Source organism: Cyrtonyx montezumae, unplaced genomic scaffold, assembly GCF_038088225.1.
Source record: "Cyrtonyx montezumae isolate F1298 unplaced genomic scaffold, pur_monq_1.0 scaffold_6, whole genome shotgun sequence".
Classification (NCBI taxonomy): Eukaryota; Metazoa; Chordata; class Aves; order Galliformes; family Odontophoridae; genus Cyrtonyx; species Cyrtonyx montezumae.
The window spans coordinates 9,976,404-10,002,922 of NW_027072067.1; the positions used below are offsets into that span (position 1 = coordinate 9,976,404).

The window sequence follows — 26,519 nt, forward strand, 5'->3', positions numbered from 1 at the left end:
AGATACTAAATAATTTGTGGGAAAGGAAAAGCAGCCGAACTAAACCCTAACCCTCACCCGAACATCAGAAATAACTGCAGTTTGCCATTAAAATTAATGTTTGTGCTAGAAATTTTATCTTTTCTAGATTTAGGTTCAGATTTAGGAACGTGTATTTTTGACTTCTGTCATCAATTAGAGCTAATAGAAATCCTGTTGAGAAAATATGAAACAAGAATACATACATTTACATCCTACTTAGGAAACATAGCTAATGATTCACAGCAATCATGATTACCAACCAATTCAGTATTACCAGGTATCTTACAGAAAGCATTTTTGGCCTGCCCAAAGCAGCTATTTTAAACTGAAGGACTAATAAGTCCGGACTAATGGTTTCAAAAGCATTTTCTAAACTGTGTAGAGTACATAAAACCATCAGCTACAATGCTTTCACACGGACCAGAAAGCATCACTCACTACATGCCGCAGAGTGGCTGAAAAATGAGGCACGGCAGTCAGTACAAGTCAACATGCACGAAAAAGTATCAGACTTTGACCCCAAAACACCTTGTCTGCAACAGACTTCTCAAGGATCTTGGAATTTGTTAGCCAGTGCATTCAGTGTCATGAGTTGACCTTAGAAGCAATTCTTTTAAATGAGTTTTGAGGAACACTGTCAGAATATCATCCAGGAGCTTTCCTACTGTTACCAAAATGTGGTATTTGCAATACAGCACGCTTGCTGTCAGACACACTTACAATGTAGCTTAAATAATACTCAGGACGGGCTAAGAAAGCAGAAGGGATAGAATATATTTCAAACACTGCATTTATTACAAAGGTGCAAAGAGTTTATGCCATTTCTCTTGAATACTTACGTTTAAACTACAAACAACATATAAAGCTAGTTTACAGTATGTAATAAAGTCAACAAGGATTCCCTAGTAAATTCTGTACGACAGAATATTGTACTGCATTTAATTCCACAGAACGTTTCTGAAACGAAGGCACTTACAAAATTAAAAAAAAAAAAAGTGGACTCAATGTCTAAAATGGGAATTGCCCCTTTCCTGCAGATGGTGATAACTAGCTGGATGTGGACAGTGGATAACTAGTTGGACATGAAGACATTTGTTACCAGGACTAATGCAGGAGCAGTGCCTGAACTACAATGTTTGTGCCAAATTCTCCATCAGTTATCTAACTGCCACATCTGCTCAACTATAAGAAAAAAAAATTAATTGGGTTGCACCACAATAATAAAATTTGGTCCTACACCATATTGTTAATGTTGATTTACACATTAAGACAAGACCCAATTAAGTCTTCCCGTTCCAAAGTGAGGAAAAGCAGGCCACTTTCTCTTCTTACACCCAGTTTTGTAACAAGTAGTAACACTACAATTAAATCATTAACACTTGCAGAACTTTCTTTACTTGAACACAGTTAGCAGCAGCATACACTCACTGAAGGAAAGGTGTAGGTTTTCAGGCTCCTCAACCCTCTCCCTCACCTCCCACCTCCCCCATCCAGCCATACACTGACTAACCAAGTTGCTGGAGTCTCTGCTGTCCTACACACGAGTAAGTTCTTCTGCAGAAAAGGGATTGCTTTTGCAGTTATTTAGTGCCCTCCATTACACAAATATCCCAGATCCTCCATATGGGAAACACTGCCCGTTTTGGGGTGTTCCCACAGAACTCCAAACAGTGTAATGAAGCACTGCCTGATTTTTTTGGCTTGCAGGGCAGGAAAGTGGAGGAACGCGCAGATCCAAGGCACGCCTGCTCTGCAAGTGCCTCCTGGCACCACTGCCGGCTACTAAGTCCAACAGAGGGCTGTAGCAGAGGGATGTGGCTTGTCATGAATACCGACACTAAAAAACTTCCTACAAGGTTATCCTGAAATGCCCTGAAGACTTTAATTAAAAAAATAATTAGAATAACCCCCCAAAAGACCCAAAAATCAGTTAGAGAAAGAAGGCTGCCTTTGACAGCATCGGCCCTATGAGGTAAAACAATGCCATCGGATATTCAAGTTCAAAGTTGCTCAAACAGAAATATACCTCAAATGTAACGTCACAGGACAAGTGGCCTGATGGCTGCCCCAACCAAGTACAGTCAGTGTGCAAGATACACCCAAATTATTTCACTCGTTAAGTCACAGTGAGAGATACCATGGTCTACGTAAAGCTCCACCAAGGAACAACGCATTGTGATTCAATGTACAAAAAACAGCATCACAGAAGACACTAAAGAAACCACGATTTGTTTCCAAATAAACCAAATAAAACCAAAATAAATCCTCTCACTGTGATGGGGCAAAACTGAACACTGACAGTCATTTTTGCTTAATGTACAGCTAAGATGCTATTTTTATTTCCTCCAAACTACTCAACAACATATTAAGCAAACCAAGTCTTTGTCCAATATTTTCTTAATGAAGAACCCCCAGGTTTTCAGCTTTTGATCTGTTCGTTCTAAGGAATAGCAGAAGATTTGGTTCTATTGTCATATTTCTAGATGTAAACTAGAACAGCCTGAGAAAACACCCAACAGAGACAGTTCTTAAGCCTTAAAAATGGGAAAGAAAACAAGGAAATGACCAACTCACGCTACTCAGCACAGAATAATGCAACTCATCCAAATGCCACTGAACATGGCTCGCTACTCTCACCAAAGGCAGATGCGTTTCAAGAAAGGTTCCCTTTTAAATGATGGATGAAATGTGGTAGGTTGGAGCTCCACTCATAGTAACCTCAAAACAAGCAGAACATGCATCACACAGTTTCTCAGAAATTATGTTTTTATGATTCAGTACTGTGCAAGAGATCGCTACAGCTCTGGGTGTTTGACAAAGCTCACAGTGGACTATTCCTTTCTACCACACTTCAAAATTATTGCACAAGAAATGTTATTGTGGTTCTTGCTTCTGCAGCACCCCTTCTGTATTCTAAACACAATCTCTCTTTGTATTTACTTGAGGTATAAATGAACAACTTCTGCCAGAAGTACTCAAAGCATTTAAAAACAAAGAAGATACTGAGATAATGTTCACTTTATGTAGACAAAAGATCGCTGTCTTCCAGGATAACATACTACAGTTGCATGATGCTTGGTGGCAGGTCCATTCAGTAGGTGGGCTTCTGAGGATCCACATAAGCAGGGTTGTAAGGAGGCTGGCTGATGGGGTATGGTGCTCCAGCACCAGCTGCAGAAGCAAAGAGCAAGGAAAAACAGGCTTGTCAAGCTCACATTCAGAATTCTCTATCTAAAATGACAACTTCTGCTTTGAATACACGATTAAGAAGTTCAATTTATTCAGCATCTCAATCAGACGTGATAGCAGTTTGTGCTAACTGAAAGCATTTGCACTTCAAAAATCAGATCACACTTCATTCTTGTTTGGCTTTGTTTTGTGTAATGAGGCAGGTAGAAGCACCTGGTTAGTCTTCAAGGGACGACAGCCTAAGAAAGAGAAAATGAGCAGAAAAGCGCACCAACTTGGTTGAGCTGGTCCAGAACATGAGGCAGCACAAGCCAGAAATGCACAAGCAACAGGATAAACCTGACAGTATGTGGAGAAGTGAAAATAAACCACTGGGCAAAGGAAGCAGCACCTTAGGATTCTTTCAGGGGTACTATGCAATGTCACCAACATAATTACAAAACTAAAATCAGTTTTAAGAAGCAGCCAACATCTACCAGGCATGCTAAAGGTTGAAGAGTGTAGCGCACACCACAAACACAGGTGACATCCACATTTTCTGGTATTTTGAGCCACGCTGCTCTGAGGCAGCACTTCCATGAAGCCTGCCAAGCAAGCAACGCAGTACTTGCTCACACTGCTAGGATGCACAAACGTGGCTATGTTTCGGTGACCATATAAGCTGAGTGGGTTTGGTTCCCATGAGGCACAGCAGGTATTCTCTCTCCTGCACATGACCTAATTAAAGACTGCCCCTTGCCTAATAAGCAAGGAAATTAATGGAATCAGCAACAGTAAAGCCACATGCAAGCCGTGCTGTGAAAGAGGAAAAGCAGAAGGAAAAACAATCCAGCAATTCTAATCGCCAGTCATCAGCAAAGCTGTCTTAAGTTTATCACTCTGAATAGTCTCTCTACAAAAATAATGATTAATAAAACAAAAACACCACCAAAAGCCACCTGCGTATAGGTTAAAACATTCAGTATCAGACTGTTATGCAAATGTTAACTAGACTTTCATTTTAACATGAAATTTCTATCGAATTATTAAAACATTCTACTAGTGCTCTACATTACTACAACATCCTGCTATTACACTCTTACCTGCCACTGTTTCATGGTAGGCTGGGGGTCCCGGTGGCTGCATGGGATAGGGGGGAGGATACTGCGCAGGGTACGGCGCAACCGGCATCCCCGGCTGCGGCTGGACAGCCACGGGCTGGTATCCTTGGTACGGCGCTACGGGGTAGCTGGGTGGCACACCCTGTGGCTGTGGGTACGGTGCGTGGACCACTGTTGTGGCGGTCGTGGTGGTCACAACAGCTACAAACAACCCAAAGGAAGGTGGTTAGTGCTGCTGGTTCTCAGAGACTCACTGGGACAGACCGCAGCAGTCACGCAAAAAAACCAACCACATTCTCTTCACAAAAATCTATTTCCTACTCTAAAATCTCTGACAATTTCGTTTTCGAAGTTCCACAGCGGTTTTAGAAACGCTCTCCTCAGAATATCCTTCCCTTGACCTAGGGTGGCCGTAAGGGTTCTCATGTACCAGGAGAGCAGCCAGTTTACCTCCTTGGTTCTCAGCCACAGAGACCAAAGAAACCTCTCCTTGGACTCAGCCCTGCAACCAAGTCATCCACCATTGGGCAGAAGACTAGAAAAACTACTTCCTCTTAGGATGTTTTCTGTTTTAAAGGATAAAGGTGCTACAGATCTCCCTCCGAAGACAAGATGCCTTTTGTCATGTTCACCAGGTTAACTTCCTTTCATATGCAGTCTGTACACTAACACGTCTCTGCCTCTCTGGAACAGTCAGAAAGGCAAATAAACATCAACTTCAGGAAGGGTGGACAGTGGGTTATTGGCTCATCTCTCTTACTGCAGTTACAGTAAGGTAAACACTTTCTAATGAACTGCAACAACTCATTTTCATCATCTCCTTCATCTTCATACTACAATTACAAACATTCAAGGCTGCACTTCATGCACAAGGAACAACAAAATCCTTTTGTTTTCCTGATTTCAATCTCGTAAATACATTCTCAGCTTCTGTGACTGTACGCGAGCTAACCTCAGCTCTTATTAATACTTCAATTAAGACAACTTTCCATTAGTGCTTTCCTTCAAAATGCTCATTTTTAAGTTTGATCTCGGAGGATAACTGTTATTATAAGCAACTTAAAGGCTTACTTTTCACGTTTACCTACTGCTACTCCCGTACCACAGCAGAAAGAAAATATTACTACGTTGTTTTCCCTTTCTGTGGGAATATAATCTTCCAGGAAAAAAAAAAATGTTCAAAGCTGAGAAGGATAAGGAAAAGAAAGTAAATACAGAGGTACTTACGCTGCGGTCTTCGACATGCTTTGTACAGACAGCAACACGAGCAAGTGAGGCACAGAATTATAGTAATGACAACCACTGCAAAAACAATCACTCCAATCGCAACAAGGGTTCCAAAACTGCAAGAGAGATGCCAGCAGAAGCAGTAAGTCTCACATGAATTGACCACCGTCCACCCAGCTCTCCACAGCTACCGCACTGCCAGCCTCCTTGCGCTGCTTACCACACAGGATGGAAAAAGTAACAACACAATACATTCAGTGCTCAGGATGAAGCCTGTGTTGGTCCTGTTGGTGTTCTGTGTTCTTTGGCCACACCACTTTCTGAAAGACCTCTTTAGAAATTCTGTGTCTAGACAATATGTCCTTTCTTGGGGAAATAACGAAATGAAAGGCAAAGGATTGGGACATAAGACCTCTGAAGTGCTAGTTTATGTGATTCATTTGCTACAACCTGAGATCATCAAAGCCCTTCTTCCATGGAAGCCAGTGTCTCCTGCATTTTCATATCTTACAGAATGCAACAGGCAGCAGCTTTGGAAACAACAGCAGGAAGCTGCTCTTAATGAACAAAACACACTAAAATAACCAGCAGAGAGCTGCTTCAACATCCATCCTGCTTTTGCTTCTGCACAGAAATTTTGGCTACAGAACTTTCTACTTCCGTTCCTATTCAGCCTCCTCTTAACAGCTTTAAGCAAAATGGCATCTCCAGAACCCCCAGCAATTTTTGCTTGGCTACCAACCAGACATTCAGTGTTAAAAGTATTTTTGGTTACCGACTGCACCAGCAGATTGTCAAGAAAACAAAAGCAATCCACTCTATCCCCAGCCAAAATTCACACAAGCTCACCCCACTCCCCTGGAGCAACGCATCTCTCTGTGGGCTCACATCAAGCCCAGGAGTTGACAAACAGAATAGGTTCAATATAAGATGCATATTTTTCCCCAGAAGAGATCCCACCACTTTTTTTCCCCCTATTTCTACAACAGCTTGAAGAATGCAGTCAGAACAGCAATTTTATTAGTGACTGAAGAGCTAACAGTACTAGCTGGTACCCAGCAGATAAGCACGGGTCGCTCTGAAGCACAGGCTTCATTGGCTTATTTGTAACAGACTTCTCTCCTTGCCTGCTTACTCCCTCTAGTAAGGAATGTGATGATCAAGAAGCTCAGGGAAACAAGCAAAGCACCTCATCCTCGCTTTCACCGAGTTCTTAGAAACACTCAGTGCATTCTTACCATTGTCTGCAGCTTTGCTAAAACAACGCGAAAGCTGCACAACAAAATTTTGCATGCATTTTTAGAAGAACTGAACAGAAACATGCATTTAGAGCACAGGCGCGCCAGGTTTGCACGAGTAAACGCTGCGATTCAGCTCCACACACTGTGTTGTTACCACAGGCCAAAATTATGAGCTTTCAGAAATAGCAAAACTGTTCTTTTTCTGCCAAAGGAGGACTGCCCTGAGCATCTCCTACCACACATCTGTTAGCACTACCACGATACAGAATACGTAATGTTTACAGACCCATGGGACTCCCACGGGTAAAACTACTGAACAAAGCACAGGAAGGTTTCTAGAAATAGAAGGCATTGCCCAAGTGAGGCCAGAGCAGTGCCTGGTATGAGCTCGAGGAGACAGGATACTCTGCACACTGTATATGGACTCGCTGTGTGCTAGCTCCAGAAAGTTTGATCCCTTCTCTTCTAAGAAACAACTGCTTTGTTTATTCGCTTTCAATTCACAATTTTTTTCTGCAGAGACTCTGGAAATACTAAAAAAAAGAACACACTAAATAACTGCTAGCCCGCCTTATACACACATACATGAAAACAAACAAAGGGCTGCAGCTTAAGGACACTTCTGTATGGTTCACCAAACAAAAAGCCCAAACAAACAACAGCCGAACCACGCACACCTTACCCCACGCATCCTGCAGGCAAACGTCACTGCAGGAGCGGGGCGCCGGAGCCCACGATCAGAGCGCTCCGTGGGTGTCCCACTTGAAGCTCCGCTTTTCAGACCCCTGCATTATATACCATTGTCTCTGAATAAACCACACACTTACGAACAGCTTGAGCTCATTCACTGCCATTTCCTGCTTCTCTCTCCTCACATAATGAAAGTTAACTTTTGCCAAGAATTTAACTGAAAACAAACGAGAAGCCTAGCAGCAGTTGTATCCTTGCAGTGACTAACTTCAACTTTCCACAAGATCCATACACATTAATTATGACCCCCTACCTTGTCGTGTCACCTCACTTTGCCTTGCTTCCCTTACACCCCTCTCCTTTTGCACTTGGAAGGCTCTAAGTCCTGTGCCCTGAGAATACCCTGCAGACTCTTCTTACCTTTAAGGTACACTGATAATCACGTATGATGGAGATAGGTGACAGGCATGTTTTACCCCTCTACGTACTGAATGACATGTGACAGCTAAAAAAGGGACCACCAAATCCAGGATCTAAAAGGCACTGTCTGTAGATAATTCTCAAGGCAATCAATCCTTCTTCATATAAGAGATCTCAACCATACACATGAACCGGAAGAAAATGTGAAATGCTCTGAACACATTTAAGGCCTTAGAAAATATTCAAGGTTCAACTTCACAGTCACTCAAATCCCTGAAATTGACACATTTTATAATCCCCGTTGTACAGAAAGTTGCTGTAGCCAGAAGTCGCTACAGCACTGCTGCAGACAAACCCACTGGACCTTCAGCACCAAAGCTGCCCTAAGCCATATGACAACCCCTGCTTCTACAGACCATAAATACATTGCAGCTTGATGTATGACTTGCCAAACACCCTGAAGCTGCCATGAGAGGAAGTTCAGACCGGGTTACACCCACCAGCCTCGCTAACCACACGACGCAGCTCTGGCAGGGAACGGACGTGTGAATCATGCCATCCCACTTACAGAAGCTGGAAGCACATTGTTGGGACGGGAGCAAAGTTTAAATTGAGTACATTAAGGAGTCTTCTCAAATAGAGACTGACCACATTGCTAGAAGTTGTTTTCCAAAGAACAGTTTTCCTAATTCATTTTCTTACAACTGGCAATGCGTTACAGATGCTGGAGCGTCCGAACACACGGCAAAATGTGCACCAGAGCTCCTGGCAGTGCTGGTGGAAGGGGAGGAAAAAAGCAGCCTGGCTCAACATCACTGTATTTTTTACCATGTTTTTGGAGGATGCATACAGTTAAAAACATCTAAATTGAGAGACAGCAGAGGAGTATAATTGCATCATGCACAGTTAGAACTGCTGAGTTTTTGGGATGCTTAGCAGGTTATCGCACTTCAAGCAGAAGTGGGCAGAGACATGGATTTTCTCTGTTCCAAAGAACTAAGTCGGAAGGCAGCACACAGATCAGGAAGGAACACAACCCCAGTCCATGAGAACATCCCAGTGTCCTGTCCTTAAGGGCTGAGGGTCATCAGGAAGGCTGCTGCTCCCCCTTTTCTCACTGCAGAAGGATGCACAGCCTTATCCATTACACCATCAGATGTAATTTCAAGGGAGAAATTCACTTAGAAACGGAATCCAATTAACTGTGTACAGTGGTAATCTTGTTGTGTTTCAGCTCAGAATGACTGATTATCAGCTGTGCCAACAACAATATTTGCCTCTGTAACTCTGACAGAGATGTTCTCAAACACCCTGCCTCGTTACCTACCCAGACACTGGACCATTGCTGGACAGTGGGTGTGAGTCATCTCATTTCCTTTCCAGTAAAGCTCACTACTGCAGAACTGGCATACCAAGGCCAAACAAATGATAACTGTGCTTACAGTGAACCAGCACTTTACTCCTGCACGAGATTACAAAGCAGAGAGACTCCAAGCACAGCAGAACAAGAGGGAGAAATGAATGCCGTAAGCCTCACTGCTCTTGGAAAGCAGCGCTGCAGGAGCTGCAGTCTTTGCTAATCCAGCTGAAAAGGAATAGAAACTGAAACCCCTTCAATGCATTCATTAACAGTGGGAGTTGTAGGGATGACATATCATCATTCCACACGCACGGAAAAAGTGGCTAACTTAACATATTTAATGACTACACTGTGACCTAAAAGCTGCAACTAATCTTTAAGAATTAACCACCAATGGAAAGCAAATGAATTCGAGTCAGTGCTGACCTCTATATACAAAATGCTTCATTTGCTTCTAAGTGCACTCCTGTGGGAAGCACAGTGCTTTCAAGCACTTGAAAGCATGTCATTATGGCACTGCCAAGGAATGCCGTTTATTGCCTTAATACAGGTGACTGTGGGATGTGACATGCTTGTGTTTGGGACTGCAGTAGGTTGCCCAAAGCACCTTGCCCTCCTGCCTCAGCAGTACCTGCTGCTCAGTACTGAATACTGAAGGAAGTTAGCACTGACAGACAGCAACAAAAAGAAACCTACGGACAACTTGATGCTTTACTCCAGCTTCTCAAAGGCCTCTGAGCAAACACTGCAAAAAGAGTAAGAGCACAAGCAAACGAAAACCCCCAGCTGCACAAGACGCTGGAAGGCTGCACTACCACCAGACAGAGCCCTCACCTCACACACACCCCCAGGATCACAGCATCACTGCGGCAGGAACTCCATGCTGGAAGGAGACAGCCTGCCTGGCTCAGCCCTGGTGAGCAGCCCACGCTGCTGTGCCAAGCCCTCCTAGAGCTGAACGTCCCTGACAAAGCCCGGATCTATGAGCAATAGCCAGAGTAGTAACTTGAGTAGGAACACGGCCGGTGCGAAAATGAGGAACTAAATGCTTTCTGAGCCTTAAGGCGGTATCAATGCCCCCCTCCCCTCCCCCTCCAACCCCCCCCCCCCCCCGCCTGCTTTTGAAGAGCAGGCTCAGAGCTGCTATTTGCGCAGGACGCTTGAGGAAGCTGCTTCCTGTCATCTCGCCTCCTGCATAAACCGCTGAAGGAGTGAGCCGTGCCGGGGACATAAAGAGACATCCCGGCTGACATCAGCCCTTCTTCCACACAGCGAAGTATTAAGCAAACCCTGCCATCGGGAAGCAACGTAAGACTTGTGTTTAAGAGACCCGGGCACGGAGCTGCAGGGCGGAACGTAGCTCGCCGGCAGGAACCAGAGACAACTCCTTCAGAGAGATACAGCTCACTGCTTATGTAAGGAAAGAAATACACGGGGCGCAGTGAGACGGACGGGAAAGCTTCCAGTGCGTGCGGGGAGGGCACGGGAAGTGCTCCCGGGCTCCATTCGCGATGTCGAAACCCCCTCGCTCAGGCACCCAGCGCCATGAGTCAGTGGGGATACGGTTTTCCCTCTACAGTCGCCTCGGGGTGGTATTTCAAAAGCAGTATTTCTGCGAATGTTTAACTGTTGTTATTTGTAATCAAAGTGACATAACCAAGGAGAAGCTCAGCGTTAAACCCGGCCCTTTGCACAACGCATCGGTTTTGCGAAGCCGCAACGTAAGTGAAAGAAAAAAGCAGCTCGAACGAGTCCCCACCGGCCTGAACAACAACGACTCTTTTCAGACACTTCCACGGCCGGCGAAAATCCCTTTAAAGCACTACAGCTCTGCTGCCCGCCTTTTGTCATCCACAAACCCTTACAATTCCCCAAGATCGGGCCGGTTTGGTTCGCTCAGCGATTTTCCTGCTGCTTAACAGCTACGCTCCTCGACACGGGAAAACACGGACCTCCCACAGGTCTTTCCCCGTCTTTCCTTCCTCCGACGCACCCGACACCACCTCCCGCGAGCCCGAAGACGGGAAGGCGATTTGGCATTTTTTTTTTCCTTCCTCCCCCCTCCCCACACCCCATCCCATTTCGGCTACCAACGCGGTACGAACGAAGCGGACGGAGCAGCGCTCCGCACAGCCCCGCGCTGCCCGCCGCGGACCCCCGCCACGCTCACCCCATGCTCCCCGCCGCCGCCCGCTCGCCCCGCGCTGTCCGCGTCACGCCGCATCCCCGCCCCCAGCAGGGCGGGACGGAGTCGGCAGCCAGCGCGGCTGGTTCGCCTGGCGGAGCGGGGAGCGGGGAGCGGGGTCGGGGGCGGTTCCCTTGTAATGCGCGCTGCCGAAGGTGAATAACGAAAAGTGGAAGGTTAATAATGCTCCGAGTATTTGGGTTAGATCGTGGCAGCCCAACCATCAGGCGCCAGAGAGATGTCATGGCCGCGCCCTAGGGAAGATGCCACCAAGCCCTGGAGCCACGATTCTAGTTTCCAATGTTATGCCTGGGTGATAGATGAACTGATGCTAAAAGCGACGGTTCAACTTGCCGTTTGCTTTAGAGGCACAGATGGAATATCTACATCGCTTGGGTGCACTTCGTGTTTACTGACAGCTCCTTCTGGGAAGTGTGGTGTTCTGTGACAAATGGGGCAGGAGGACCACGGACCCACATCCTGGGAAAGGAAAACGGGAAAAGGGGAAGAAGGCAGGGAGATGGGCCTAAAAACAAAACAGCGGCAGCAACCTCAGGAGGAAAGCCGATTCACTAAATAAGATATCCAAATGCAAAATAATGCAATATAATACAATATAATTGGAATTGAAGATAATAAATAAAATGAGAGAGAGTGTGTCTGAAAACAACTTGCCAACAGTTTGGTCTTTCCCTCTGAACGGAAAATGGAAAAAAGCAAAGTAACGCAAAGTCCTCTGGTGTGCGTGATTCTTCTCTTCTGAGATGGGTACACCTGGAGCTATCGGTGATCCACGGAACTGGAGCATTAGCTCTTTGACCCCCAGTGCACTATGTGATGTTATGACATGGAATACCGATTTAAAAAATCATAAAATCTTGACAGGTGGTCTTCAGTAGTGTGCCTTTGCATTCATGCTTCCCAGAACAGTTGGCAAATTTGCTGTAAGCACGCATCACTGTCTGAGGGAATGCTGCCCTTACATGCTCTGTGGGAAAGTACCACAGGGCCTGAAATCCCCATCATTTTAAAGAACGTCCTTCTCTTGGAGCCCAACCAATGCCCTGGTAGGGCAGGAAGGAGAGTAGATTTTGCTGTTGAATGACTGCCAGATAGCTGAGGAAGAGGCAATGGTGACCAAAGCAAGCCTCTCCCAATGAGATCCCCTTGTTGTTCATTTTGGGTATGTTCTTCAGGCTCCTTGGATCCACCTGAAGTGCCAGACCCTCTCTGTCAACGGCAGGTCTAGCGGGGCAGCTCCTCTCGTGGGCTCTCTCACCAGCTGCATCAGGAAGTTCTACCTTCAGAAACATGGCTCAGATCCAGTTCTTGAGTGGCATGTATTCATTCAACGGGCCTCGGAAGAAGTGAGTGAGAAGTGCTGCCTGTGATATAGCCCTCAGACTGTCGGATATGTGACAGCACTTAAGCACCAAGGCAGCCGTGGTGCATAATTTCTCTGATATTTGGGTGTCAGATGATTTCATCTTGAAGTTCTAGGGAGACCCCGAGCTGAGGATCTGGGAGAATACAATGGCTTTGCTGTGGTTCTCACTCTAGTTTATTGCACTGTGCCCAAGAAGCTAGACTTTTTCCTGGCTAGGGCTAAGAGAGGAGGTAATACCTGGGAGCGGCTTCGCCGCCTTGACTGGCTCCTGCGGCCTCTTTGGGTCCGGCTCTGGGACTCTGCAGCCCGCTGTTCATGAGGGGAGCAGCTTCGTGTCCGCGCCCGCCCTGCCTGCCGTGCTCCCCGTCGGGTGCAGCTGTGGGTGCCGCTCTCAGCACTTGGTGTTGCTCTGTGCCCGCTCCCACGGCGTGTTCGGGGCCGGCTCGGAGAATCCGGGGTCTGGCACCGCAACGGAAAGCAGCTTCGTGTCCGGGAACGGAGGTTGTAGACAACTGCCCGGGAGGGCCTTGTGGGCAGCGATGTCCCCTGGCTGGCAGAGTCTGGGGCAGTCAGGGCAGCATTATGGCAGCTCCCACGGCGTTTTTGGGGCTCATTGGAGGTAGTCTCATCCTGGAGTGAAGGTGAGGAGATTCTCCTCCTTTCTATTCCATGCGGACTGGACAGGCCGCTGCTCTCAGGTAGCTGGGAGTTGTGAGCTGGCCCCGGTGGTGAGCGGCTGCTGCTGCTGGAGGTGCTGAGCTGCATCGCCTCAGAGCCTTGGGATGGCCCCAGTCCCTGCTGGCTGGCAATGCTGGGACTAGCGCTGTCCAAATTGGAGCTGGAGGCTGGAAGGGGAGGCTGGAAGGTTAGCAGGATGGAACTCCAACCCTGGGTGGGCCAGGCTCCCATCCCTCCTGGGCCTGGGCCCTGGGACTCAAGGAAGGCTGCCCAGAGCATGCGGCACACAGCGTCTTACAAGTGCCCTCTCCAGCACAGGTGTTGCACTCCCATGTGGACGTCCTTGATCTCAAGTTGGAGCAACGTCGATGAGTACCATGTGCAGCACAGGAGCTGCAGAGGAGCAGCTCCCAGGGCCTGGGGAAACAAAAGATTTGTGGCCGTGAGGACAAAGTGCCCTGAGCCAGGGGGTGCCCGGCACAGCTCTGGTGTACACACAGTGCTCCCCCTCAGCATGTGGTGAGGCTGTGATCACATGCAGAGCCCCAGAGAGCCGGCTGCTGAGGTAACTCACCCCTCTGTCCCTGCCCGCTCCCTTCCTTGTGGGTAACGGCACTCCCTGGCACTGCAGCGCTTCTGCCTATCTCCCTTTGGTGCGCACTGGTTGTTGTCCTGCATTGGTCCTCTGCCAGAGAAGGGAAGGAAACTGATGAGCACCCACTGCCCTCTTGGTAAGACAGACCCTGGCCATTCTTGCTTTTCCACCTCAACTCCATTTCAAGCTTCCCTGTGAAGCTAAGGCCAATGCCTACAAAAAACAAAGACACTGGCCTGCGGGGGCAGTCTGGGCAGGCCTGCACAGCTCTTTCACCCTCACATCTGGGGAACCAGGAGTGGGATATCAACCTGAATGGGATTTGGATCCCCAGAATTCTCAAGTCATCAAAAAATTCATTGTTGTCCTTGCAGAGTGGACAGTGAACAGTAATGCCAGCACGTAGCGCCAGTCTCTGCAGCAGAAACACAAGCAGGGTGAGCGCGAGCAGGGCCTGGTGCTGCAGAGCAAGGGGCAAGGGGAGGGCTCCTACCTGGACACAGGCCCGGTGAAACCAGGAGCGATGGCAGGATGGGCACCCCATGATGCCGTACGACACGCTGCAACTCACAAGGTCCGTGCAGATGATGCAGGGGGTCTTCTGTCCTGGCACTGACTTCACTGCCTGCTGCGGGCGGTGCTCTCCGCAGAAGGACCTGCGGGAAGGTGGGAGGGATGGGCAAAGTGAGAAGCACTACGAGGAGGGCAGAGGAACGGGAAGGAGCCCCAGGCCTTGGCTCTGGCTCTGGCAGGCTGCCGGGAGGTGTCACAGCGCGTCCCTCCCTTCCTTGGCTGGTGCTGACAGCAGGGGTTGGGGGCTCACAGGCCCGCGATGCCTGGCAACCCTTACCTGAACTCATCGAAGTACTGGGTGACGCATTCACCCTCCGAGGCGCAGGGCAGATGGAAGCTGCGGTCACAGCCTGCCTGAGCGCAGGTGATGGAGGCCCCCCTCTTGCCACAAACGAAGCAGTTCTGGAAAGAGCAGAGCAGAGCAGCCCCCATCAGTGGCAGGCTCAGGACCTGCGCGGCAGGCCCCGCTCCTCTGGGCAGGGCACAGGATGCGAGCACATCTGGTTGGCACTCTGCAGAGCTGCCTGCTGAACAGGGCTTGTCTGTGAGAGCAGGATTTTCTCGGGATTGCTTTCCTTGGACCAGGCTAAGCTCGCCGAGCCTGTCCTGGAGCATATCTCCCTGTTCCGCTCAGGTCCTCACCGTCTGCTCTGCCTGTCTGGTTGCCTGTATGACGTCTGGAAGGCTTAAACATTCAATTCTGTTCTCTATCCATGCTTTTTGAAAAATTCCAGAAGAAAATGCCTCCATGAGAGAACAGGATCTCGTTAGGGCAGAAAGGAGGGAAGCCTTGTTTGGAGGAAGGTGGCAGGAGCAGTGAGGGAACTCACCACACAAAACTCATGGAAATGTATCCCATGCATCATCACTTTGCGCCCGTACATGTCTTTGTCAGCGTTTCCCTGGCCACAGAGCGTGCATTCTGCAGAGGAGAGAGTAACAGCAGTGAGCGCGTTGCCAGTGGGACCAGGTGCCCCTGAGGGCTGTTCCAGGGGTCTTCTCTGTGTCGTAGCTGAGGGGCAGGGCCGGAGGCCGTGGAGGTGAAGGGGCACTGCAGGCCCAGTGGTGCCAGCAGGTAGCCACAGCCCAACTGCGGGCCCCCTGGCTGAGGAGCAGAGGGGCCCTGCCTGTGGTGGCAAGGGAGCCCCTGCCTGCCCCCGCCTCCCCTCTCCACCGCAGGCAGACTCCCCCCAGCACCCTTCTGCCCAGTGGCGGAGAGCTGTGCGTTGCTGTGAATTTACCTTCACCCGGGTACCATAATCTGGCAGGCCTCTTATTCTTTGCGGGCTTGGTGCGTCTGTACATGACGATGAGCACTCGCGGAGTCCCTGTCCCGGCAGCGCCTGGCTTTCTCCTCCACACGCTCCTGTGCCAAACCTACAGGAGAAGCGGGATGAGGGTGAGCTCGCAGCTCAGGCCCCCGAGCGCTGGGGCCCCCTCCTCCCGGGGCAGCCTCAGACAGCCCCTTCCTCGCTGCGCTCTGCGCACCTCACCAGCTCGCACTGAGCTCGGCCTGAGCCCGGCGGCCCTTTCTATGCATCCCACCCCGCGTGTCACAGTGGCCGCTCCCTGCCACCCTTTGTGACATCATCACACCTCCCAGGAGCTGAGCTCAGGGCCCTGGGCACCCAAGCAAGATGGCGGCGGCTCTTGCAGCCAGCGCAGAGTGAGGGGCCCGGTGCCGGACGCAGCCCCGCTGGAACCCGGCGTGTTTGCGCTGCTGAAGGCACTGGGCGACGCATCCACCCTCCTGACACCGCCGCAATGCTTCCGAGCCTGCGGCGCCATCGAAATCCCAATCACGCCTTTATGTGTTTCCGTGACGTGCTCGAGGCTTGCTTTGTTTATAGGTTCATAGGTACATTAGGTTGGAAAGGATCTACACGATCATCTAGTCCAACGATCCTCCTATCACCATCCCTACCCACTTAACTACTAAATCAAATCCCTTAGCACCTCATCTAAATGCTTCTTGAACAGCGCTAGGGATGGTGCCTCGCCTTGGCAGGCCATTCCAGTGCCTGACCATGCTTTCAGAGAAAAAATGTTTCCTCAGGTCTAATCTAAATCTTCCCCGGTGCAACTTGTGGCCATTCCCTCTCGTCTTGTCATTATTTATCAGGGAGAAGAGGCCCACCCCTCCTCACCACAACCCCCCTTCAGGAAGTGGTAGAGTGCAATAAGGTCTCCTCTGAGCCTCCTCTTCTCCAGACTGAACAATCCCAGCTCCCTCAGCCGCTCCTCGTAAGACTTGTGCTCCAGACCCCTCACCAGTTTTGTTGCCCTTCTCTGAACACGCTCCAGGGCCTCAATGTCCTTCTTGTAGTGAGGGGCCCAAAACTGAACACAGTACTCGAGGTGCGGCCGTACCAGAGCTGAGTACAGGGGGATGATCACCTCCCTGCTCCTGCTGGCTACACTATTTCTAATACAGGCCAGGATGCTGTTGGCCTTCTTGGCCACCTGGGCACACTGCCGGCTCATGTTAAGCCGAGCATCAACCAACACCCCCAGGTCCTTTTCCTCTCTACATTCTTCAAGCCATTCTGCCCCAAGCCTATAGCAGTGCATTGGCCAAAGTGCAGGACCCGGCACTTGGCCTTATTGAACCTCATCCCATTGACATCAACCCAGCTATTCAGCCTATCCAGATCCCTCTGAAGGGCCTCCCTACCCTCAGGTAGATTGACACATCCTCCCAACTTGGTGTCATCTGCAAACTTACTGAGGGTACACTCAATCCCCTTGTCTAGGTCATCAATAAAGATATTAAACAAGATGGGCCCCAAAACTGACCCTTGGGGGACACCACTCGTAACAGGATGCCAGCTGAATTTAACTCCATTAACCACTACCCTCTGGGCACGGCCCTCCAGCCAGTTCTCCACCCAGAGAAGAGTGAACCTGTCCACACCACGGGCTGCCAGTTTCCCCAGGAGAATACTGTGGGAGACCGTGTCAAAGGCCTTGCTGAAGTCCAGGTAGACTACATCAACAGCCTTTCCCTCATCTACCAGTCTGGTCATCCAGTCATAGAAGGAGATGAGGCTGGACAAGCACGACCTGCCCTTCGTGAACCCGTGCTGGCTGGGTCTGATCCTCTGGTTACCATGGACGTGTCGTGTGACCTCCCTCAAGATCATCTGCTCCATAACTTTCCCTGATACCGAGGTCAGGCTGACAGGCCTGTAGTTCCCCGGATCTTCCTTACGGCCTTTCTTGTAGATGGGAGTCACATCGGCAAGCCTCCAATCTTGTGGGACCTCTCCAGATAACCAGGAATGCTGATAGATGGCAGAAAGTGGCTCAGCAATCACCTCTGCCAGCTCCCTCAGCACCCTTGGGTGGATCCCATCTGGTCCCATGGACTTTGTGGCAGTTCAGATGGAGGAGTAGATCTCTGACCGTCTCTGCTTGGATCACAGGGGGTGCATTATGCGCTCTGTCACAGATTTCCAGGCCAGGGCAAGTACCCTGTGGACAACTGCTCTGTCTATTAAAGACAGATGTGAAGAAGGCATTGAGAACCTCAGCCTTTTCCTTATCCTCTGTGGTTACATTCCCTGCCTCATCAAGTAAAGGAGAGAAATTCTCCTTAGTTCTTCTCTTGCTGTTAATATATTTGTAAAAGGATTTCCTGTTCTCCTTTACTGCAGTAGCCAGTCTAAGTTCAAGCTGGGCTTTTGCATTTCTAACTTTCTGCCTGCAAATCTTGGTAAGTTCTCTGTAGTCTCCCCAAGTAGCCTGTCCCATCTTCCAGAGGACATATACTATCCTTTTCTCTCGGAGTCTCAACAAAAGTTCCCGGTTCATCCACACTGGTCTTTTTCCCCTCCGGCTCGACTTACGGGACTCCGGGACAGCCTGCTCCTGTGCCTTTAAGATTTCCATCTTGAGGAGCATCCAGGCTTCCTGGACCCCTTTACCCCTCAGGAGCGAGTCCCAAGGGACCCTTGCAACAAGTGTCCTGAACAGGTCAAAGTCTGCCCCTCTGGAAGTCCAAGGTAGCAGTTTTGCTAGTCACCCTCTTGACATCACCAAGATGCTGGTTTGCTTGTTTGCTGCTGACTACCTCTCCTTACAACTAATGGCTGCAATGATCACCGAGTCCCACCACCCGCCCACCCCCCCGCACCTGCCCGCTGCCCACGTCCCTCGTAGCCAGTTGCTATTTTAACATCTTCATCAGTGACGTGGATAACAGGCTCCAGTGCACCCTCAGCAAGTTTGCCAATGACACCTAGCAGAGTGGTGCCGCTGACATGTTAGAAGTAACTGAAGCCATCCAGAGGGACTTCAACAATCTGAAAAGGTGGGCTCCTGTGAACCTCATGAGGTTCAACATAGCAAAGTGCAAGTTTTTGCACTTGGGTCGGAGTAATCTCAGTCACGTGTACAAACGGGGAGAAAAACTCCATGAGAGCAGCCCTGCAGAGAAGAACCTGAGGGTCCTGGCCATTTTTTTTTTTCAGGAAATAAAGATGCCAACAGGCACTTAGCTCTACATCTCTGTAGCTTGCATCTCCCTGTCTCTTCGTTCAGTGGCACCACAGCTGTGTCATACAGTAAAGGTGCACTTCTGTGGTACAGCCAGGGAGGAATGGGAAGGGGAACACCCTGCCTGGGCCCTCACCTCCAACTGAGCACTCTCCTGTTGATTCAGCCTCTGAGCAATCCTGTTCCATGGAGAAAGAGTTTAGACATGGGCTAGTCCTTTGGTTATCATACACACATTAAATTAAAAAAAAAAAAAAAGCACCTGGAATTGCTAGAACTGGCCCTTCGAGGGACACTGGGATTACTCAGTGACTGGTCACTGAAATCAAGGTGGGGTCCAAAGCCTCCTGGCCCACAGCCACTCCAGGTCTGTTGTGAGTGCTGCCCCCTGCTCTTGTGGCTGAAGATGGTGAAGCTCCCCCTGGAGCTGGGGCTGGGATGAATTTTGCTTTTGCTGTGAAGGAGCAGAACTGCGCAGAACAGCATGGCTGTGGAGGGGGGATGGCTGTTTCTGTGAGTTCATCCTGGTCGTCCTCCTCTCTTCACTGCTGCCATGCCCACAGCCCCTCACCATTCCCCTTGTGGGCTGTGATGGCAGCACACTGCACACCACAGAAGGGCAGAATGGAAAACTGATATCCCCTTTGAGGTTTGTGTGTTCAAAGGCACTGAAGAAGATGGTTGCAGCACAAGAAAAGGACAGCCAAAACAGCAAACGATGCCTTGGGCTTCCTGCACTGCTTGGAGCGCACACTTCTCACTGTCCACTCTAAACCCTACCCCCAACCTAACGCTCACCTGCAACCTAGCCCTCACCTTAACTCTAATCCTCAACCTCAACCTAACGTTCACACTCACCCTCACCCTAAATCTCACCCTAACCCTGACCCTTTTAGCCGGCCTATTCTCCGGACCAGAACAGCCAATGCGATGGCGCGCGCCCTCCGCCCACCAGGGGGCGCTGTGTCGGGAACAGCTCGGAGCGCGGGGCGGAGTGATGGGCGGGGCGCGGCCCGGATCCCGCGGGACGCGGCGGCGGAGGGTGAGCGGCGGGGCCGGGCCGGGCCGGGCCGGGTCGGGTCGGGTCGGGTCGGGCGGTGGAACGCGGGGTGGTGGCGGGGGATGGTGGCGGTCGTGCCCTACGGAGCCGTGCGGCGCGGGCTGAGCCGGCCGCGGGGAGGCGAGCGGGGATTGCGGGACGGGTTGCTCAAGCCGCGGGCCGTTAGCAGCGGGGTTCCTCTTTGCGTGCGGCTTCGCCTTCCCACGGGAGCAGTGGGAGATGGGGGTCTGCTGAGTGCCTGGGGAGGGAACTGCACAGCATGGCACGGCACAGCACGGCACTGCTTGACCCAGCATGGTACCAGCGCAGTATGGCACGGCATGACACAGTCCGGCACAGCACAGCATGGCACAGAGCAGCACAGTACAGCACAGTGTGGCACAGCACAACATGGCTGTCACTTTGCTGATCAGGAAGCTGCTGCTACGCTGTGCCCGCTGGGGTGGTGGTAGTGCCATACCGGCACAGGTGTTGAGCTATTACCTCTCGCTCTCCATGCAGTGAGAAGAATGAGCCCATTGCCGGAGGAGCTCAGCCTGGTGCCTCTGCACCAGCACCCCGAGCTGCTGGAGGCCTGTGCCGAGCTGCTGGCTGAGGAGTGGGGCAAGAGCCGGGCGCTGCGGCTGCATGCACTGCAGCGCTCCTCTGATGCCTTCCCCACCTGTCTGGCATTGCTGCGGACACCAGTTCCCACTGAGCCCGCCTGCCCCCGTAGCCTGGTGGGACATGTCAGGCTGTCACGTGTGGCTGGGCAGCCTAGCAGCCTCTTTGTGGAGAGCGTGGTGGTGGCACGGGCACTGCGGGGCAGAGGCTATGGGCGGCAGCTGATGGAGGCCACTGAGCGCTACGCCCGAGCCCATGGCTTCTGCTGCCTGCACCTCAGCACTCATGACAAGCAGCAGTTCTATGCCCACCTGGGCTTTGTCCCAGCTGAGCCAGTGCAGATTGTGCCCTTCCTCAGCCCTGCCATGCCTGCTGCAGCACTGCAGGCCTTCGCTGTTCCTTCCAGCCCTACCACTGCTGCCCCGGTGGTGCTTGCAGCCCCCCATCCCCCTCTGTCACCTCCTGCTGTCCCCCCGCCACCCCCTCTGCCACCCCCATCCCGAACAGGGCGGGGTCCAGCTGAGGGCACTGGGCAGAGCCCACAGGAGAGCCCCCACCGTGATGCCAGGGGGCTGCCCATCTTCTGGATGAAGAAGGACATCTGAGGCTGCCAGGCACAGTAGTGATTAAAAGCAAGCACGGGTGGAGCGCCTGGTGCTGGTCTTTTGGGTCGGCTCCGTCCCCTCTGTCCATCCCGGGGAGAAGGGAGGGGGTGGCCATGCCCCATGCATGAGCCTGGCTGCTGCTGTGGGAGCAGGAAGGTCAGGGAAGCGTCCAGCCCTGAGCAGGGATCATTGCTGCCCTTGCTGTGTCATGCAGCCACCTAATCCCCAGCTGGCGGCAGGCACAGGGCAGCGGCATGGAGCCCTTCTCCCCTTACCCATGTGTGACAGGCCTGGGGGCTCAGCCCTGCCACCAAACAGGGACAAAGTGGCCACAGTGCCCCTGCTCAGAGCGGGGCTGGGTGCCAGGAGGGACACTGAGGCTCCAGGCAGGACGTGGCTCTGGGCTCTGTGGGATTTTGGGTGCCCACCTGCTGCTCTCTCCCCACAGGCAGTGCCTCGTGGGCATGGGGCCGACGCTGGCACTATGGGCCTGGCTGGTGCTGGGGACCACTGGCAGGGAGAGCCCCGCACCCGCAGCCCTGGCAGGCGGGCAGCCCTTTGCCGTGCTCTGGAACATCCCCAGCGGCCGCTGCCAGCGCCGCTTTGGTGTGGGGCTGCCCCTGTCCGACTACAGCATCGTGGAGAACCAGGGCGGCCGCTTCGCAGGGCAGAACGTCACCATCTTCTACAAGAACAAGTTCGGGCTGTACCCCTACATCTCCCCGCAGGGTATCCCACACAACGGGGGCATCCCACAGCGGGCACCGCTCCAGGCCCACCTGGTGCAGGTGGCAGGGGACGTGCGGCTGCGCCTGCATCCTGCGTTCAGCGGCCTGGCCGTGGTGGACTGGGAGGAGTGGCGGCCACTGTGGGCCCAGAACTGGGGGTCTAAGCGCATCTACCAACTGGCCTCACAGCAGTGGGCACAGGAGCGGGGCCAGGGGCGGCGGCAGGCCCGGAAAGCCTTTGAGCGAGCGGCACGGGCTATGATGGAGCAGACTCTGCTTCTGGGTCGGAGCCTGCGCCCGGCGGGGCTCTGGGGCTTCTACCGCTTCCCCGACTGCTTCAACGGGAACTGGGCCAAGGTGGCCAACTACACAGGGCGCTGCCGGCCGAGCGAGGTGCGGCGCAACGACCGCCTGCACTGGCTGTGGGCCGCCTCGGCCGCGCTCTACCCCAGCATCTACCTGCCACCACTGCTGCCGCCCGGCCTGCGCCGTCGCTACGTGCACCACCGGCTGCGCGAGGCCCTGCGCGTGGCCGCCGGCCGCCTGCCCGTCGTGGCCTACTCACGGCTCTCCTACCGCCGCTCGCCCCGCTTCCTGGAGCCAGTAAGGGACGGGGGGGGACAGTGCTCGATGTCCCAGCATATCCCCCCCACCACATGACCTCCTGTCCTTGCAGGCTGACCTGGAGCACACCATTGGGGAGAGCGCGGCACTGGGGGCAGCTGGAGTGGTGCTGTGGGGCGATATGTCGTACTCCCGCTCGGCTGTGAGTGTGGCCACTACTGCCCCACTGAAGCCAGCCATCAGTGGGCTCAGGCAGTGGCATAGGGTGCCCTGCAGGGCTGCTCCTCATGGCTGCCTCCCCCCCAGGAAAGCTGCAGCAGCCTTCACCACTACCTTGTGTCCACCCTGGGGCCCTACGTGGCCAACGTGACAGCAGCCGCGCAGGTGTGCAGCTCAGAGCAGTGCCAGGGGCATGGGCGCTGCGTGCGGCGGCAGCCCCAGGAGCTGGGCAGCATGCTGCACCTGGGTGCAGGCACCTGGGCACCCTTCCGTTGCCACTGCTACCAGGGCTGGGCTGGCCAGCACTGCATGCAGCCGGAGCTGCTGAGCCCCACCACCTGCCCTGCACCCACCCACAGCCTCTACAGGCACCACGGCCCCCAGGCTCCTGACACTTGCCCACAGCGCAGCAGCTGGAGTTGGTGAGTGGAGCTGGAGGCTGCTGTGCCAACGGTGGTGTGTCCTGCACTCATTAATTTAAATAAACCAACCTGCTGCAGATGTGTGGTCCTCATGGGCAAAGGCAGGGGGAGCATTCAGGTCAGGTACACAAGGAGCCCATACTATGGCTTAGGAGGGAGCAGATCTGTGCCTCAGTTTCCCTATCCCAGCTGTGCTCAGCGCCTACAGAAGGGTTCATGAGGAGCCCTGAGCTCTGCCCTCCCTCCACCACAGTGGCACTGTGCTGCCCGCAGCCGCCAGGCTCCCCTCCCCATGGCTATTTTTATCACCCCAAACACATTTCATCCTATCCTATTTTAAGCGGAACAGTTGGCGCACCAGGAGCCCAGTGCCTGGTTCCTGGGGGGCCCCAGACTGCCTGGCTGCCCAGGGGAGCAGGGCCGGGACATGCCCAGGGAGGCTGCAGAAGGTAGGCTGGCAGCAGCGAGGGGTGCGGGTCCCTAGCACCTGGGGCAGCTGTGCCACAGGGGCTGCTCAGTAGGAATGGCCAAGTGCTGCCCACCCCACAGAGATGCCAGCCGAGGGAGGGAAGGGGTGCGGAGTGCTGTGGGACAGAGGGGACAGCGGCTGGCACAGCACTGCAGGCTGCAGTGGGGCAGGTGGTGGGGTAGTCTGCAGCAAAGGGCTGGGCCCGCAATGCCTGCAGGGTGTCCTGGGGGGCCCTGGAGCCCCCAGCCCCGAAGGGCACTGACCTGGTGCAAACGAGCCTCTTGGAGCCCTGCAGCCCCAACACAGCACCAGCCCTGACCCTGGGAGCGGGCACAAAGCCACCAGCCCTGCCCACTGCTCACAACCATGCAAACGCCATGAAAACGACCCCTTGCTCTGCCCCAGCTGCTTCCTGAGACAGTGCTGAGCAGACTGGAGCCCTGCATGGGACCCACTCCTCCTTCTTCACATCCCCGAGTGCTCCAGCAGTGCCATGAATACCATCAGCCCTGGTGACAGCCTGGCATGAGGCTGCCCACACCCACGGGCTCGAGGCGGCCCCAGGTAACCTTGGGCAGGAGCACGTTCCCACCTTGCACAGCTGCCAGCTGCTCTAACAAGGCTCTGGGAGTGCGGCCACCAGGCTCCTGCTAATTGCTTCGATGACAGTGTGTGGCAGCTGGGGGATGGCCAGCACTCGTCTGGCCCCACCCTGGGAGCAGCAGGCCTATGCCAAAGAGTGCTGGGCTGGAACCAGGGTGGCATTGCTCCTGGGAGGGGTCAGTGCGGCTGGGGGCCCCCAGTCATCTTGGGTGCCTGAGGTGTACTCACCCTTTTCCTTGCTCCCAGCAGACGGTGTGGGCAGGGCAGAGGGCACCGTGCCAGCAGAGCCCACTGACCCCGATGGGATGGACCCTGGAGCTATCAGCCTGCACCCCGTGGCATCCATCAGTGACCTGCACTGGGCCTCAGCTGGGTACAAAGGCATAGAAGGTGACAAGAACAGGGCACAGGGCTGCAGAACAGGGGGCTGAGGGTAGATGCTGACCCCCTTCTCCCTGCTGCTGCAGGGAATGGCCCGGCTCCATCCAGCAGTCGGCTGCACCGTGCACCCCGCAGTCCCCCACACCTGCCCACGCTGCGCCCTGTGCCACCTCCCACCATCTGCCCCTGCCCTGGGCACCCCCTCTTCTTCATCCTGCTGGGCCTCCTGGCACTGGCCAGCATGATCCTGGCCACACTGGCTATCTACCTGAGTGGTACGTGGCTGTGGGCAGGGTGGCGGGAGGTGGCAGGGGCTTGGGGACAGCTGCCATCTGGTCCCCACCATGCCCCATGACCCCCGCAGTGCTGCAGAGCCAGTCGGTGCAGGCACTGGCCCAGTGGCTGGAGAGCCAGGAGGATGCCATGCGCCAGCTGCGGGCGGCCAGTGGGCAGCTCTGGGCTCGCCTCAATGCCAGCACCCAGCACCACTGAGCCACCCCATGGAGCAGCCCTGTACAGATCACCCCATCCCCAGGACAAGCAGGGGCAACCCTGCCCCCACCACGCTGCTGGAGAAAGGGCTGCAAGGATGGGCACCTGCCCCAGCAGGAGTCACCCTCCCATCACTCTATCATTACCTCCTGTCATTGAGGTTTTGAAAGTCACCACCACAACCACGTTCCCAGGTGCCTGCTGCTCCCCCGGCACGTGGCGGTGCCAGGATGGCCCTGGGAAGCACGGGGCACTGGGGTCGGCCCCGTGGACTGTACCATGTTTGGGCAGCCAGGGGCCATCGCAGAGAGCTGGCACGGCACAGAGCATGATGGCACCCTTTGCCTCTTCTGTTACCCTATTTTTGGTTAAAAAAATAAAAAAGAGGGGACCGCCCACCGTGGGGCAGCCCCAGGCATTACAAACTCTGTTGTACATGTATGCTGTTGGCAGCCAAGGCTCTGATCTGGGCACACGGCAGCTCTGTCTTGCTGGCAGGAGTCCTCCTGACAAGTTCTCCTTCCAGCCCCCATCCTTGTTCCCATCCTTATCCTGCCTCTAACTCTATCCCTGTCCACTTCAGTGACTCATCCCTGCTCCATCTCTGTTATACCTACTCTTACTTCCAGCTCTGGGACTGTCCCTGTTCTGTCTCTGTCCCCATTCCTGTCCCAGCTCTGTGCACAGCCCCATCCTATTCCTGACCCATTTCTGTCCCCATCCCCCAATGTCTCATCCCTGCCCCATTCCTGTCCCACTCCTGTACTCATCTCCATGTCCAGTTCTCCCCCCCAGCTCCATCCCACCCCTATCTCCATCCATATCCCATTCCTGTACCCCTACTTCTCAGCTCCATCCCCACCCCCATCCCACTTCTGTTCCCATTCCCGTTCCCATCCCTATCCCACTTCTGTTCCCATTCCCGTTCCCATCCCTATCCCGATTCCTGTTCCGCTTTTGTCCTCATCCCTGTTTCATTTCTGTCCCATAGATGTCCCCATCCCTTTCCCCATTCCCATGCCCACCCCTTTCTCCATCCCTGTCCCATCCCCGCACCCGTCGCTGTCGCTGATGCTTTTCCCCGCCACTTCCCCGCACTTTCGTTTCCAGCGGCCGCTCCCTGTATCAGAACCGAAACTGACGCAGAACCGAAACCGGCGCCAGAACCGAAACCGAAAGAGCGGCCGTAGTGTCACCGTCCCTGCGGCCC

At 53.1% G+C, this 26,519-nt stretch overlaps 5 protein-coding genes across 6 annotated transcripts; 3 read left to right on the forward strand and 2 right to left on the reverse strand.

Moving 5' to 3' along the window:
* Positions 1-1,832: 1,832 nt before the first annotated feature.
* On the reverse strand, positions 1,833-11,491 carry SHISA5 (shisa family member 5). Of its 2 annotated transcripts, none has more exons than XM_065749932.1 (4): positions 11,419-11,491; positions 5,538-5,653; positions 4,293-4,511; positions 1,833-3,192 (listed from the first exon to the last, which is right to left on the reverse strand). In XM_065749932.1, the coding sequence occupies exons 1-4, from the start codon at positions 11,421-11,423 to the stop codon at positions 3,113-3,115; spliced, it is 420 nt and encodes a 139-aa protein (XP_065606004.1). In that variant the 5' UTR covers positions 11,424-11,491; the 3' UTR covers positions 1,833-3,112. The 2 variants fall into 2 exon arrangements, with proteins under 2 accessions (XP_065606004.1, XP_065606003.1); XM_065749931.1 differs by lacking the exon at positions 11,419-11,491 and adding an exon at positions 8,248-8,371.
* A 1,503-nt stretch (positions 11,492-12,994) lies between these two features.
* LOC136057125 (G2/M phase-specific E3 ubiquitin-protein ligase-like) lies at positions 12,995-16,454 on the reverse strand. The gene is made up of 10 exons (XM_065749693.1): positions 16,263-16,454; positions 15,908-16,043; positions 15,497-15,588; positions 15,309-15,410; positions 14,944-15,068; positions 14,587-14,749; positions 14,405-14,508; positions 14,073-14,183; positions 13,797-13,915; positions 12,995-13,665 (listed from the first exon to the last, which is right to left on the reverse strand). The coding sequence occupies exons 1-10, from the start codon at positions 16,452-16,454 to the stop codon at positions 12,995-12,997; spliced, it is 1,815 nt and encodes a 604-aa protein (XP_065605765.1).
* A 3,680-nt stretch (positions 16,455-20,134) lies between these two features.
* Positions 20,135-21,533, forward strand: NAA80 (N-alpha-acetyltransferase 80, NatH catalytic subunit). The gene is made up of 2 exons (XM_065749279.1): positions 20,135-20,205; positions 20,725-21,533. The coding sequence occupies exon 2, from the start codon at positions 20,733-20,735 to the stop codon at positions 21,429-21,431; it is 699 nt and encodes a 232-aa protein (XP_065605351.1). The 5' UTR covers positions 20,135-20,205; positions 20,725-20,732; the 3' UTR covers positions 21,432-21,533.
* Positions 21,534-21,807: 274 nt separating this feature from the next.
* Positions 21,808-24,756, forward strand: HYAL3 (hyaluronidase 3). The gene is made up of 4 exons (XM_065749278.1): positions 21,808-22,762; positions 22,836-22,925; positions 23,030-23,813; positions 24,683-24,756. Exons 1-3 carry the CDS (start codon positions 21,896-21,898, stop codon positions 23,366-23,368), a joined length of 1,296 nt encoding a protein of 431 aa, XP_065605350.1. The 5' UTR covers positions 21,808-21,895; the 3' UTR covers positions 23,369-23,813; positions 24,683-24,756.
* Positions 24,324-25,723, forward strand: LSMEM2 (leucine rich single-pass membrane protein 2). Its single transcript, XM_065749280.1, has 4 exons — positions 24,324-24,397; positions 24,686-24,826; positions 24,904-25,092; positions 25,182-25,723. Exons 2-4 carry the CDS (start codon positions 24,742-24,744, stop codon positions 25,307-25,309), a joined length of 402 nt encoding a protein of 133 aa, XP_065605352.1. The 5' UTR covers positions 24,324-24,397; positions 24,686-24,741; the 3' UTR covers positions 25,310-25,723.
* The last annotated feature ends 796 nt before the right edge of the window (positions 25,724-26,519 follow it).

Excerpts from the sequence above, each read along its gene's own strand:
- NAA80 (XM_065749279.1), top strand. The coding sequence starts at position 20,733 with ATGAGCCCATTGCCGGAGGAGCTCAGCCTGGTGCCTCTGCACCAGCAC.
- HYAL3 (XM_065749278.1), top strand. The coding sequence starts at position 21,896 with ATGGGGCCGACGCTGGCACTATGGGCCTGGCTGGTGCTGGGGACCACT. Across the intron at positions 22,763-22,835 it reads CGCCCCGCTTCCTGGAGCCA|GCTGACCTGGAGCACACCAT; the intron begins GTAAGGGACGGG and ends CTGTCCTTGCAG. Across the intron at positions 22,926-23,029 it reads TGTCGTACTCCCGCTCGGCT|GAAAGCTGCAGCAGCCTTCA; the intron begins GTGAGTGTGGCC and ends CCTCCCCCCCAG.
- LSMEM2 (XM_065749280.1), top strand. The coding sequence starts at position 24,742 with ATGGACCCTGGAGCTATCAGCCTGCACCCCGTGGCATCCATCAGTGAC. Across the intron at positions 24,827-24,903 it reads TGGGTACAAAGGCATAGAAG|GGAATGGCCCGGCTCCATCC; the intron begins GTGACAAGAACA and ends CTGCTGCTGCAG. Across the intron at positions 25,093-25,181 it reads ACTGGCTATCTACCTGAGTG|TGCTGCAGAGCCAGTCGGTG; the intron begins GTACGTGGCTGT and ends TGACCCCCGCAG.
- SHISA5 (XM_065749931.1), bottom strand. The coding sequence starts at position 8,315 with ATGTATTTATGGTCTGTAGAAGCAGGGGTTGTCATATGGCTTAGGGCA. Across the intron at positions 5,654-8,247 it reads GCTTTGGTGCTGAAGGTCCA|TTTTGGAACCCTTGTTGCGA; the intron begins GTGGGTTTGTCT and ends TCTCTCTTGCAG. Across the intron at positions 4,512-5,537 it reads AGCATGTCGAAGACCGCAGC|CTGTTGTGACCACCACGACC; the intron begins GTAAGTACCTCT and ends GGTTGTTTGTAG.
- LOC136057125 (XM_065749693.1), bottom strand. The coding sequence starts at position 16,454 with ATGGCGCCGCAGGCTCGGAAGCATTGCGGCGGTGTCAGGAGGGTGGAT. Across the intron at positions 16,044-16,262 it reads CTGAGCTCAGCTCCTGGGAG|GTTTGGCACAGGAGCGTGTG; the intron begins GTGTGATGATGT and ends CTTCTCCTGTAG. Across the intron at positions 13,666-13,796 it reads CTGTGCTGGAGAGGGCACTT|CCTCCAGCTCCAATTTGGAC; the intron begins GTAAGACGCTGT and ends CTCCCCTTCCAG.